Source organism: Schistocerca nitens, chromosome 1, assembly GCF_023898315.1.
Source record: "Schistocerca nitens isolate TAMUIC-IGC-003100 chromosome 1, iqSchNite1.1, whole genome shotgun sequence".
In the NCBI taxonomy this organism is placed as follows: domain Eukaryota; kingdom Metazoa; phylum Arthropoda; class Insecta; order Orthoptera; family Acrididae; genus Schistocerca; species Schistocerca nitens.
The window spans coordinates 301563684-301578720 of record NC_064614.1 but is presented as its reverse complement, the minus strand read 5'-3'; the positions used below and the strand labels follow the sequence as shown (position 1 = coordinate 301578720).

General features: G+C 41.7%; 1 protein-coding gene across 1 annotated transcript in view; it reads left to right on the top strand.

Annotated features, from left to right (window-relative positions):
* LOC126235528 (RNA/RNP complex-1-interacting phosphatase) overlaps nucleotides 1-15037 on the top strand; it is a gene marked incomplete at its 3' end in the record, with an annotated part of 492423 nt that overhangs the window by 447544 nt on the left and 29842 nt on the right. Inside the window, exon 7 of the mRNA XM_049944250.1 lies at nucleotides 5300-5360. Coding sequence (XP_049800207.1) covers nucleotides 5300-5360 — 61 coding nt within the window. The remainder of the gene's footprint in view (nucleotides 1-5299; nucleotides 5361-15037) is intronic.

The window sequence follows — 15037 nt, the reverse complement described above, 5'->3', positions numbered from 1 at the left end:
GGCGTATTGTATCTCAGCCGTCCACAATAAGAGCACGAAGAGTCTCTACATTTGGAACCGGGGTTGCGTAGAGAAGAGCTTTCAAATGCCCCCATAAATGAAAGTCAAGAGGGTTGAGGTCAGGAGAGCGTGGAGGCCGTGGAATTGGTCCGCCTCTACCAATCCATCGGTCACCGAATCTGTTGTTGAGAAGCGTACGAACACTTCGACTGAAATGCATGAGCTCCATCGTGCATGAACCACATGTTCCAAATTCAAATGGCTCTGAGCACTATGGGACTCAACTGCTGAGGTCATAAGTTCAAATGGTTCAAATGGCTCTGAGCACTATGCGACTTTACTTCTGAGGTCATCAGTCGCCTAGAACTTAGAACTAATTAAACCTAACTAACCTAAGGACATCACACACATCCATGCCCGAGGCAGGATTCGAACCTGCGACCGTAGCGGTCGCTCGGTTCCAGACTGCAGCGCCCAGAACCGCACGGCCACTTCGGCCGGCGAACCACATGTTGTGTCGTACTTGTAAAGGCACATGTTCTAGCAGCACAGGTAGAGTATCCCGTATGAAATCATGATAACGTGCTCCATTGAGAGTACGTGGAAGAACATGGGGCCCAATCAAGACATCACCAACAATGCCTGCCCAAACGTTCACAGAAAATCTGTGTTGTTGACGTGATTGCACCGAAGTCAACATTACCTTCCTTCAATTGGGCCAACTGGCGGTGAATCGAGGAAGTACAGTACATACTGACGAAACTAAAATGAGCTCTAACATGGAATTAAGCGTTTCCGGACACATGTCCACATAACATCTTTTCTTTATTTGTGTGTGAGGAATGTTTCCTGGAAGTTTGGCCGTACCTTTTTGTAACACCCTGTATACACCGACTGGTGCTAGTCACTGTCTTCTCAGATAGTGCACCGAGCGAGGTGGCGCAGTGGTTAGCACACTGGACTCGCATTCGGGAGGACGACGGTTCAATCCCGACTCCAGCCATCCTGATTTAGGTTTTCCGTGATTTACCTAAATCGTTTCAGGCAAATGCCGGGATGGTTCCTTTGAAAGGGCACGGCCGATTTCCTTCCCAATCCTTCCCTAACCCGAGCTTGCGCTCCGTCTCTAATGACCACGTTGTCGACGGGACGTTAAACACTAACCACCACCATCGGATAGTGCATTATCACCAAAAATCGATGCAACACTAGCTTGCATGTGATTTCCCACCTGTGTTGCTCCTTGTTCATCAGCAGTGGAACATCCAATTTCAATCCTCAGTGTGGCTGTCTTGCACCTTTAGTATCAACAGCGGCAATAAACGTCAGTCTGATGGATCTAAAATAAATGAAGTTAGGGGTAACGGCTATTTCATTCAAGTTTCCCAGCGTGTTTTCCTTGGTTGACAGATGCAATGTTCCGCTTAAGATTTACAGTGAACAAAAAGTAACACACATTTTGACCGTTTGCGTGGCGAAAGAAATACATACTGGTAAAACAGGGAAAGGAAAAAAATGAGACCGCACTGTGCCTTTATTTGGTTTGCTGCTTTGGACTTGGGGTCGTGTTCGGAGCGTCGTTGTCCACTTTTTCAACGTACCATTGTAACATTTATCATAAGAAGTAGGTTTTCACGGTTGTTATATCTATACTGACGCTATTTTATGAACATTAGGCTGTCGTCTGCGACATGTTTCCGTGCGTAACGTTTGGTCTTCTACTGCGGAAGACGTCCTCAGACGCGAGAAAGAGGCAGTCAATCAATTTTCGAACGTAAACTTGTTTGGTTGGACGATATTGCAGTTAAGACAAGCTAAACAAGTTTACTTTTGAAGAACTGCAGCTTCTAATAGATAAACAAGTAATAATTTGAAAAATAACTGACATCTGTGTAGCCGCTGAGCCCAAGGGACTTAACGCTAGACACAGAAATATATTTTAGACTTCGGTCGAGTGCCAATTACACTAATGTCACCAAGGATATAAATACGAGTTTCTAAACTTTTGCATACCTAGTTCCATTTACTACAGTCGTAACGCTAAGGAAGCTATTGATCATGTTTTTTTTTTTTTTTTTTTCTGGATCTGAGTTCAGGTTTTATCTTCGCGTTCAGGAGGTGAAGGAATCAGAAGATTGTGCATTTTGTCGGTTTGTGGAAGCGAAGAGCCTAGAGAGCTGTTCACCAGGGCTGATATCGATCTTCTCATCGTTGTTACCGTAAGAATCCGCTGGCGCACTATCGCGGGCGAGCTCAGCTCACACATGGCAGCGTCTCCAGAAGTGTGTGTACACAGTTTTTTGGAGGGGACTAGTCGAGCCGTTGTCGTCCCACGGGCGACATGTGCCCGCTGTGATTGCTATCCGCTGGCGACGTCGGAGGTGTCAATTTATGTTAATACGGGGACAGTTTTGTTAGCCGTGTCGCCCGATAGCCAATGCTGACTGGCGCCATCTAGGCGTAAATGATGAAGCAGGCTTCCTACATCTTCCCCGGAGAGGAGCGCTGTTGTGACTTTGTTGTTCTGACGCCTCTATCTCTTTGTGGTTGTCTTTCGAAGTGCCTCTCTGAAAAATGCGTCAGTCCAAACAGTTATTGATTCATATAGTCAACCATAGACACCTATCGTATCAGGAAAGAGATACATGTCTCAGCCTCGAATGTCTTCTTCGGTTGATACAGCTCAGATAACAATAACTTCATTCGACTTTAGTTGCTTATGCTATATATAGGCTGCCAAACCACAGTAGTCAATACGGATAATATAATGGACTTAACTCTTCTTCCTGCGTTCACGGTTGCTTATTAACAGTTAAAGGAAGACGTCCCTTCCTCTCCCTCTTCTCTCCTACTGTGTGATGGTGTCTATAATGTACATAAAAATCAAAGGTCCGGAAAAGTCTTCGTTTATTTAAAACGATAGATGAAACATGGATGGCTAGCAATCGCCAAAATTGTCATCCTAGCGTGGAAATAATCGGTGCAGATGTGAAAGAAACGAAATGTGTAGTGCATTCAAGAAGTCATGCTGTTCCTGTGCGCGATTCTTCAGAAAAGAATTTCGTGAAAAATTGTCATTTATAAAATTACAATCTTTCCTTGCACTGAAGTCTCTATAGGCGCCATTTAACGTAAAGCTCCTGAAGTCCACAAGTGCTAAGCGTTGTGATTCGGCCGCCTCATAGCCTTGTTGCCGCACTGTTGGCAGTGCAGTAGGTCTACGCCAACTGAATTTTCAGTGGTTCCATCCAATATCATGTGCAAGTTTGGTTTCAGTCTTCCGTGGAATGGTGATGACGTGGCTTTGATAGTGAGTGAAATGCAGAAGCAAGGGCCTGCGAAGAGGGCGAAAAGACGTTCGGAAGCAGTCTGAAATTGACGTATCGGTACTGAAGTTGTTCACTGATCTGCCTAATATTAACAGTGCAGTAACTTCGGCAGAACCTCTAGGCGTGACCATGTGTTTTGATTCTCCAAGAAAGGGATATAAGTGAAAACGGAAATGTACGGAATATGACGATTTAGACAAAAGATAGAATTTAGAACTGTAAGTAGATACCACGTCCGATGAGAGTATCCGGCTGCTAGCAAATACAGGGTGATTTCGGGAAAAAATTCATTATTCTGGCTCAGAGACCTCCGTTCTTTGTCTTCTCTGCTCATTTGGTATTTGATCAGAAAGTGTAATGGTGACCAAAAATTTGCAAGAACGAAAGTAGCTAGGATGATTGCAGGTACTAGTAGATGGGAACAATGGCAGGAGGGTGTCCACAATGAGGAAATCAAAGAAAAACTGGGAATGAACTCTATAGATGTAGCAGTCAGGGCAAACAGGCTTAGATGGTGGGGTCATGTTACACGCATGGGAGGAGCAAGGTTACCCAAGTGACTCATGGGTTCAGCAGTAGAGGGTAGGAGGAGTCGGGGTAGACCAAGGAGGAGGTACCTCGATTCGGTTAAGAATGATTTTGAAGTAATAGGCTTAACGGCAGAAGAAGCACCAATGTTAGCACTGAATAGGGGATCATGGAGGAATTTTACAAGGGGGACTACGCTCCAGACTGAACGCTGAAAGGCATAATCAGTCTTAAATGATGATGATGATGAATTTTGTGTAAAATGCATTTATTGTTTGCTGCGCAACAGTCTTGTAGTATACTTCGATAAAAGTGGGCTTTGATAAAACCATACACTGAAATGTACTTTGCTCATCATTCACGTAAATAGTGGCCTGAAAGTACGTACAGTCTGTTTTCTATAGTGTATACGGTGATTTGGGTGATGAGTACAGTGAGGAAGGATCAGTAAGAGCTGGAAACAAAAAGGTTACGGTAAGTAGCGAATATTCTCGGTCGTATTAAAGCGAGCCGTCGGGACCAAAATCCTGGCGGTATCATAGAAGTAGTAGAGCGCTGCCGCGCACGGAATCTCGCAAATAAAATGCGTTCGTAGGTGAAAAGATGAAATAATTTTGTTTCAGATGTTACCAGATTAATTTTACAGTTTTTTTAATAACTTTCTTGCTTTAAGTTTCTACAAGGTCTAACAGAACGCAAATTCATCGGCGACGACAATTTTCATTACATAGGCGGAACAGTTTTTCTTATATTAATTTCTTTCACGATAAAATATGTACCACAAGCATCTATAAATTTTCGGAATGCTCATATATTTTTTCAGTCCAAATATGACAGTGGTTCTGTACTTGTAACATGACTTTTAATTTTTTTTTTTTAATAGCGGCTGGCAAGAATTTTCTGCGCCATATTATAGACTAAAGGTAGTGATGCCTAATATTTTTTCGAAATTTTTACTAAATTTCAAGTTACAACTAATTGGGCATTGTACGGCAGCAGGATGACCTTGAGATGCCTATTTTTGTGACGGCTGCTATTCTATCAAGCAATTCTGTACATTTATGCCTAATTATTATATTGTATTATTGTATGATAGTTATTATATTAGGTGTAGGACACTTTGCTCACACTCAGTGGAAACTGAGCAAAAACTGAAACTTGCTCGTGAAAGACAAAGAAAGATCGAGGGCTCGAGCCCCAGTCTGTCTCATACTTCTAATCTGCTAGGAAGTTTCACACCAGCGCACACTGAAAATTTCATTCAGAGCTGAAGCGGTTCATGTTTAGGTTTTCATTCGTGTTACTAAATCACACCAAGAAATGATCTCCAACAGCTCGTGTCTTGTATTGAGACCCTGTTCTACTGTTAATGCTTTCTTATGACTTCAGTAACTGTGGCACAGTATTGTCTGAATTTACTTCCATGTCTCTTTCTTTCCCAGACTCTCTGATCGGCGTTCATTGCACTCACGGACTCAACAGAACTGCATATTTCGTCTGCAGGTGAGTTCTAATCAGATTAATATGTATTTCATGGAAAAAATCGACTGTTCAATCACATATATGTTATTGTGAGTTGTTTTATGTTATTCAGGATAGTTCAGTATAATTTTAATAAGTTCACATCTTGACCTATGTCAGAAATCCGTAAGAGAAATCACTGTAGACATTGTAATTGCGTATTTGAAGCACACTGAGTAACTAGCTAAATAACAGTCGTTGGATGTACACTGAAGCGCCAAAGAAACTGTTATAGGCTTGCGTATTCAAATACAGAAATATGTAAATAGGCAGAACACGGCGCTGCGGTCGGCAACGCCTATGTAAGATAACAAGTGTCTGGCTCAGTTTTTAGATCGGTTACTGCTGTTACAACTGCAGGTTATCAACATTTAAGTGAGTTTGAACGTGGTGTTATAGTCGGTGCACGAGCGATGGGACGCAGCACCTGCGAGGTAGCGATGAAGTGGGGATTTTCCCGTACGACCATTTTACGAATGTACCGCGAATATCAGGGATCAGGTAAAAAATCAAATCTCCCACATTGCTGCGGCAGAAAAAAGATCCAGCAAGAACGGAACCAACGATGACTGAAAAGAATCGTTCAACGTGACAGAAGTCCAACTCGTCCGCAAATTGCTGCAGATTTCAAAGCTGGGCCATCAAAAAGTGTCAGCGTGCGAACCACTCAACGAAGCATAATCGATATGGGCTTTCGGAGTCGAAGGCCCACTCGTGTACCCTTGATGACTGGGCCCGTCAACACCGACATCGGACTGTTGATGACTGGAAACATGTTGCCCGATTGGACGAGTCTCGTTTTAAATTTTATGGAGCGCATGGACGTGCAGAGGTATGGAGACAACAACATGAATCTATGGACTCTGCAAGTCATCAGGGGACTGTTCAAGGTGGTGGAGGCTCTGTACGCCATGTGAAGACGCGGACGCATGATTGAAAGTCAGTAGCCACTTTTTGTACCATACAGATGTCTTGCTAAATCATTTTGCAATTCGTTTTGATCATCTGATGGCACTGGATGACGGTAGATGACAGTATCATCTGCATACAGTTTTAGAGGACTTCTCAGATAGTCTCCTAAATCGTTTATGTAGATCATGAATAACAGCCTATAACACTTCCATGGGAAACGCCAGATATTGCTTCTGTTTTACTCGATGACTTTCGGTCAGTTATTACCAACTGTGACCTTACAGACAAGAAATCACGAATCCTGTCACACAACTGAGACGACACTCTAGAGGCACGCAATTTAATTAGAAGGCGCTTGTGAGGAACAATGTCAAAACCCTTCCGGAAATCTAAAAATATGAAATTAATTCGATGTCCCCTGTCGATAGTACTCATTACTTCGTCGGAACAAAAGAGTTAGTTGTGTTTCACAAGAACGATATTTTCTGAATCCGTGTGAGCTGTTTGTCAATAATTCATTTTCTTGGAGGTGATCATAATGTTAGAGCACAGAATATGTTTCAAAATCTTACTGCAAACCGACTTTAGTGATATGGGTTTGTAACTCAGCAAATTAGTGCTATTTCCTTTCTTGGGTATTGGTGTGAGTTGTGCAATCTTCCAGGCTCCGGGTACAGTTCTTTCTATCAGTGAGCGGTTGTACATGATTGCTAAGTGTGAAGTCATTGTATCAGCATACTCTGAAAGGAACCTCACTGTCATACAGTCTTGGGCGGAAGCCTTGCCTTTATTAAGTGTTTTAAGGTGCTTCGCTACACCAAGAATATGTACTTCGAAGTTACTCATGTTGGCAGTTGTTCTTGATTCGAATTCTGAAATATTTACTTCGTCTTCTTTTGTGAACGAATTTCGGAAAACTGTGCTTAGCAACTCTGCTTTAGTGGCGCTGTCGCCATTGTTATCGCGCAATGAAAGTATTGATTGCGTCTTGCCACTGGTGTACTTTACCTACGATCAGAATCTCTTTCGTACATTAATTTAATTCACAATTGGAATATGGACAAGCATCAGCTGTAAAATGGAATTATGACAATGAAAATTTGTGCCGGATTGGGACTCGAACCCGAATTTTCCACTCTCCACGAGCGGTCGCCTTTCCATTTGGCTATCCGTGCACGACTCACGGTCAGACCTTAGCTTCCATTTGTCGTCAACGATGCGTTTACAACCTGGGCTCATACATCCATTATGTATTTCCCGTACAAGTGAGACATTAACATAAGTGGCTCATGCCTCGCACAAATTTGGACGAAATCAGCGATGACGAGTAGGTGCGGACCCCGTGTTAGACGTAGATACAAAGTCCGAATCGTTCATTTAAGGCGACAAATACAACCCGCCGGCCCTCAGAATCCTAAGTTAGGCCATGTGCACGACTTGGTAACACTGTAAGACGTGGAAGCGTCTATAGGAAGTGCTGTCTTCTTCTTGAGTTACAGTGTTGTATCAGCTGGTGGTAAAAGTCGCACAATGTTGACACAAACAAGCAGGTTCGAGTCTACTTGTTCCTCTATTTTTATAACCGCATTTCGGCTATCTGCTAAAGTTATCATTGTGATAGAACTTCAAAGATAATTCGCTTCACTTTCTAACTCATCAGTAATAGCAGAAACTTCCGGAAACAATTCCGCAAAACAGCTTGTGGCTGCGTCAAGATGAGAACAGCTCACGCTCCAGAGTTTCTTCGCCCTTCAGTGTCCATCGGCTATCGGCCACATTCATTCAACCCACCGCCTGACGTCAGGAGGCGTCCGACCAGGCACAGTGCCGCGGCGCCATGAATGCGTTTATCACCTGTCATTTTCTTATTTGAATTTATAGTATTTATCTCGCAGTTACTTATTGGAGTTTGTAAAATAGCCATAAGTGGAAGAAGATCTAACATGTGCAACATATTGTTTGTTACTGTGTGTTGAGCGAGAGGTTTTGCGAAAAAATGTCGGAAAAGAATTTTCTGATTTGAAGAATGATTGTTGTGGAATGAATGATTTTTCATATTCAAGAAGTCGCGATAACTGACATATGTGATGAACTGCAACCATTTAACCATCGTGGTGGGACATTTGCATTCAATAAGCAAGATTCAGAAGTCAGCTGTAGGGGAACTGTGTGCTCTAGTTCAAACGAACAAAATGCTGAGGGATGACTATTACAGCATTTTTGCTTAAATGTCGGAAGTTCAGTCATTGAGCATTCCTTTAGAATATTTTTACTGGTGATGACTTTAATTTCTAAATAAGAAATTAACGGCTCTAACAAAAGACGTAAACTCGAGCAAATGTCAGTGTGAACATAATATCTGGTGGTTGTAATTAAGTGAAGCTGTTCCGAGTGCTGCAGTGCGGGCTGCATACATCACATGACGCTGAAATATCGTAGGTATGATCGTTAATCGGTGCACTCGTCCGCAGGTCGTGGTCGTGCGGTAGCGTTCTCGCTTCCCGCGCCCGGGTTCCCGGGTTCGATTCCCGGCGGGGTCAGGGATTTTCTCTGCCTCGTGATGACTGGGTGTTGTGTGATGTCCTTAGGTTAGTTAGGTTTAAGTAGTTCTAAGTTCTAGGAGACTGATGACCATAGATGTTAAGTCCCATAGTGCTCAGAGCCATTTGAACCATTTTTCGGTGCACTCGCGGAGTATGCTGAAAAAAATAATAGTTTCACTTTCTTCCCCCAGGTGAAAATATAGTGTTGTAAGCATTAGGTATGTGATGTGGGTGTAGGAGATGGGGAGGAATAATCAAATGCGTGATAGCGGTGGTTCTGGCACGTTTATTAGGATATTGTCACAAGTTACAATATGGTCTCTCGACTCAGCATCTTGCTGCATCCATAACATGGCATCGTCGTCGTCGGTGGTCGTAGCATAACTGTATAATGAGAGCGATATATCGTCGTATGCTATCATTCAGATGAGGAAGAGCCCCAATACATCCCTATAGACACGATCTTTCAGACATCCCCACAATCAGAAGTCATATGGATTTAGGTCGGGAGATCTGCATGGCCACATGTCTTGAAATTGCCGAGAGATAATGCTTTCATTACTGAAGGTTTCTCGAAGCAAATCTTTCACGTGGTAAGCAACATGTGGCGTTGCCCCATCCAGCATGAAAATAGTGGTCTGGACGCAATTGCGTTCTTGCAGAGCTCGGATCACTGTTCGCACAAGGAGAGCCTCATAAAGTGCAGATGACACTGTACATCTAACAGGCCCGTACGTGTCATCCCCTCGAATAAAAATGGACGGAGATTGAAGAAACTTCGTGAAATCACACCACACAGAAGCTGAGTGAAGTGGATACTCCTGAACAACATGTGGCGAAGTAGAACCCCATATGCAACGAACACTTATGTGCATTCACAGCACCATGCAGAGTAAAATGCGCCTCGTTCGTCTAAAGAATATTCCCCTGCCACATGTCATCCATTTCCACGCGTGCCAAGAAACGAAGGGCAAAGGCAAGGTCATATACCCTATTTTTGTGCTACATTTGGTGCACATTCTGAACGTTGTAGGGATACTAGTGTAAAATGCACCACAAGATCTTTAGAATTGTTCAATAGGGAGAGATAATTCCAGTGACACAGCTCGAACACTGGCTGCAGAATTTGAGGCCTGTTCTGCATGGTGAGCCACAGTTACAGGAGCTTCATCACCAACTGCCATGGGAATGAGCCGCCACCTTCTCCCTGCTGCACCACCTAATTCTCCCGTTTTTTTCAAATGACTTGAACATATTCTTTAGCCCATTTATTGACATGCGGCCTCTGCAGCTTTTTCTGTCGGTCATATTTCAACAATGCAGCACTGCTATTGCTGGCGTTCTGGTAAAACAGCTGTACCAGCAGTGTTCTGTCTTCCTTCTGAATAGGCATTGCGTTTGTTATGGAGAACTTCAATTTACAACCTTCTTCACCCTTTACACCAACAGTCACTACACAAAAGAATTAACACGTGTCACCAAGTGACAAATAGCATACTGACGTCAAAACAGATACTTTTTACATCCTAACTGCTTACAGCACCATTGTTTCACGTCATGCAGAAAGTGGAACTATTAATTTTTTCAGCGTACTCCACAAGCTCACGGATTAATGAACGTAACCGCGATGTTTCAGCGTCCTGCAATGTATGAAGCCCGCACTCAAGCTCTCGTAACACCATCAGTTTAATAATAATCGCCTGATATTTTGAATCTGGTGGATCAAAAAAGGTGGTGTGCCTACGAACCGCTCCCGAGGTGTGTGGACAACGCAGCTGGTATTCGGGCCAACATCTGAGACAGCTTTCTGTCGCAGTGTAAGAAAAACGATCAACAAAGCTGCATCGCATGTTCCTATTACACAAAATCACACTTTGTTGATTTCACAAACAAAAATGCAGGAAGTTATTCCTTATGGAACAATCGTCAAGAAACTTTGTTTCCGGGTGAAAATGCACATCGAACACGTTTTGACAGTCTTTTCAACTCAGAACCAGTAGGTTTCTACAGTCATGGAATCGATAAACTACCTAAACATTGTCCGACTGTTTTAAAGAAAGTGATAGAATATATTGTTGATGATCAAGTTTTCTCTTATGTTTACTGTTGTGTTCAATAAATTAATAGAAGACACTGTTAAAATATGCACTGTACTAATAGCAATGAAATACTACTTACCACGATAACTTAATGCAAAATAAGCATGCTTGTATGAAGGACAAGGTTGCCATTCCCTGAGATGATCCTGCTTCCACTGCAAACGTGAGAGGGAACCACCAACCACCACGGCCCATTATACCTAGATAATTCTCATATGAATATTGTGGTAGTCTAGAGGCGTCGCTCATGTGAAACCCTCAGGGACTAAATTAATAACACCTTGTGCCGACTGTGAAGCGCTGCACAGAAAATTGACTCTTCCTATCTTATGGGCACTGCAAGTTGAAAGTCTCTTCAACATACACTTTTCGCTTTTATTCACAAAGCATCACATGTAGTAAAATTGTAATCATTGCGAGTAGACGATTCTGTCGTTCTGCAGTGTTTATGAACTGAATGACAGTTTTATTTAAGGCTGACTTCTCCTAGACTTTACTATCAGCATTCTGTGTTCCTTGTTCCAGGTTCTAGTTGGAACTGCTTCTCCTTTCGTGGTAGCTGGTTTGATTTTCTCCGCTCCTTTTTGATCCTGCTGTTACGGCCGTGGCGTATGATTTCTTGATTTGGAACTTCGTTGTTCATAACTTACGAAATATCAGTGTGGATGTTCACGTTTTGCAATCAGTGCTGTGCTGTTAGATTTTCTTTTGTGTTCCTCAGTTTTGGGGCTGGTACCAATGACTGCGTTGTTAAGAAAAATGTTTACAGTGTAACCACTGGAACGCTTAAAAAATGTGAGTCCCGTACGGCGAATGAGCTTGTCATTTTCAGTATGCTTAAGACAGAAGAATAAATATAATTGTTACAGTTACTGATCTGTTGTATTCAGTTTGCAGTGCATCTGACAAGCAACCGCTTGAGTACTAGGTCGCAAGTTCTGTCTTTAGTAAGGCTCTTTTGAAATTATGACAGGAAAAACATTAGCTGCTAATGATTCACCTTGTGTATCAGGAGGGCGACAGAAAATAAGTGTCTGAGAGGCGCAGAGATCAACTTTCTATGGGATGTACGTGTTACACTTGACAAAATAGACATCGTCGATATTCAAGAAATGTTCAAAACAAATCATTAACTTTCTCTATGAGCACCAAATGAAAAATGGAACGCACCTCAAGATCGAAGGCGAACTCCTTGAGATTGCAAACCATACAGAACGTTCAGCTAGGTATCCACGCTTCAAGAATGCGTATGAAATCATATTAGCATTACGGCGTGATTACCACTGATGGAATGTGATGGCATGCAACTGAATGCGAAACAGTCTCTTATGGATCTTATCGTGGAACCGGCTATCGCTTAAGGCGTTGCTGCAGATAGTACGATAATACGTTTTGTAGGCACGGTAAAAACAAACATCCAGAGGCAGAATTTATCCAGTGGTTCCAGGTGGTATGAACTGCAATGTTTGCTCTAAGGCAGTATGATTTTTATACACAGACCAAGAATCAAGCAAAACCAAATTATTTTGACTACCTATTCGCCAAAAGCAGTGCTCATAGAATAGTCGTAGTTCTCTTGCGCCCATTTTCCCACTCTTGCTTGCTGTGACGTAAATATTCCCTACTGCCCATGCAAGATCATGCACACGAGAAAGAATCGTAGGAGGCAGAGCACCTCCTGTTTCTCACGGCACAATAATTACTTTCCAGCCAATTTACAGTCCAGATTAACAGTTGGCCTAATTCTATATGAATGCGTTTAAGGGGCTCCGGAAAGGCTCAAAATCATGAAAAGTTCAATTTTTACTTTTTTGCGTTTTCTGAATCTGCAGACTATTACCTTTTAATAGATATATAATTTATTCAATTCCGAAGACTACAACTATTTTTAAATTTTTTTGAAATGTGTTCTACATGGGCGTGACCCACTGTGGCGCTGTTAAACTGCTGTCAAATGGTGTTATTATTAACGTCCGTGTTCATCAGGTACATTTTAGTGATGTGAGATAAAGTATGTGTTGTGGCTAACCTGTGATGGTTCAATATATATCGCTGGTGTGATTGTCGATTGTTTCATGTTTATTTACTCTGTCGTTATCTCGAAAATATTCGTAATTAATTCTGTTTCTTAAGTCTCTGTTTTGTTGAAGTATAATAATGAGTAAAAGTAAAGTTATTAGAAATCCTCTGAAGGCTTTTAAGAAAAGGAGAAATGTTGGAAAGCCAAAGGTATGTGTTATTACTGTAAACAATAAAGACGATGAAAATCCCCAACATAGCTTGTGTCCCAAAGAAGAAGACAGTTGGTGTAAATATAACAAAGGATTGCTAACTGGTGAAGTGTACACTCATAAGCATAGTCTGCCTCATGCAATAATGTAGGTGATAAAACCTATTTTCAGAGACTTAGCAGCACCTGAACTGTTGAAAAAGTGTATTCACGGAAAAACTCAAAACCCCAATGAAAGTGTAAATAGTGTTATATGGTCGAGAATCCCCAAGACTGTATTTGTTGGAATAGAAACACTTCACTTTGGTGTGTATGATGCTGTTGCGACTTTCAATGATGGCAACATTGTAAGGTGCAAGGTATTTAGAAATATGGGAATGAAGATAGGTTCTAACATGGTACGAGCGATGCTTGCTTTAGACAAGGAACGCCTTCGGGCTGCAGACAGGGCTGTAAAGAGTCTAGAAATACAAGCAAGAGTAAACAGGAGGAGGAACAAGAGGAAGCTGGAGGAGGAGTTTGCAGAGGATGAAGATAATCCATCCTATGGACTGGAATGCACTAAAAAGTTAATCCAATCTTTGTCGCTCGATTCCCAAAACTTTTATTTTCTCATACTAATTACATGTTTTCTAAGGATCTTCCAAACATATTTGTTTCAAACTTTCAGTAAATGTTACACAGTACCTTCTGCATAATTTAACACAGCCTTTTTCCAAAAAACTGTATATTTTTGAATATATAAATAAAAAATTGCAAAAAAATGTTGTGAATTTTCATTACAATTGAAAAGAAATCATCTTTAATAACTGAACTAAAATTTTGTAAAATCCCTGTGTTAAGTTGTGGCCCATATTCCAATAAATAATCTGTAAAAAGTTCAACTTCCTACCTCAAATACTTTGTGAGGAAAGATGTAATTTATTAACGTTATTGTAACATTGCAAGTATAGGGCGTTCCGGAGCCCCTAAAGGCACTGATGTTAGTTGATGTTGATAAAACCCTTTTGGTACCTATAATTCTCGGGGTTCCTTTCATATGCATTTTCTCTTAAAATCACGACTGGTCGGAGTTCAAAACAAATTCCTCACTGAACAATGAGATAAGATTTCCTCTCATCTACAAATTTTTGGACCAAGTGTGCAGTTTGCTGTGTATCATCAAGTTGATGCCTTCGTTATCTTAGTCTTCCAACTCAGCAGCACTGTTTGAAGTTATACAGCCATCCACTTCTACCCTTGAAATCACTGTAAACTATGTCGTGTGCAATTTTTATGTTCATAATGCAGTAGGTCACTATCACGCACATCCTGTAAATTGTACCAAGGATCCTTGAAACATGCAAACACCAGTCTTTGTAACAAGCGTGCTTTGTCCTCCCTCGAATATCCGTAGTTTTTCTTATGCACTATACAGTCATATTGCTGTGGACTTGTTCAAAATCTGTTTGTAATTGTTCTTTTACTGTACTGCAGATGATTTCCCATGTATGTAATTATGTTTAATAACCGCTCCTTGGATAATGATTGTCCTTCACTGCCTTTCATTAGAGACAGAATTTGTGGCTCTCCATCTGACAAGGATGCGTAGCTGTTTCAGTATCACTGTCACTTGTTAAGCACGTATTGTCGTCATTGCACTCCTCACATACATTGTCCACACAGTCAGTGTGTATGACACCGCACACTTCATGGACTCATCTTGCAGAAATTTTAGCATTTCATCTGTCACGTCTTTCTCACTGTGTGAACTTTGTTGGGTTCCTTTCTGGCAAAGTGTCAGCTTCAACAGCTGTTGTTGTAGGTATAATGCAATGTTTGCTTTATCTATCATTGCCATTGTTGTGCTTTCTATCAACACCACTAGCACTATAG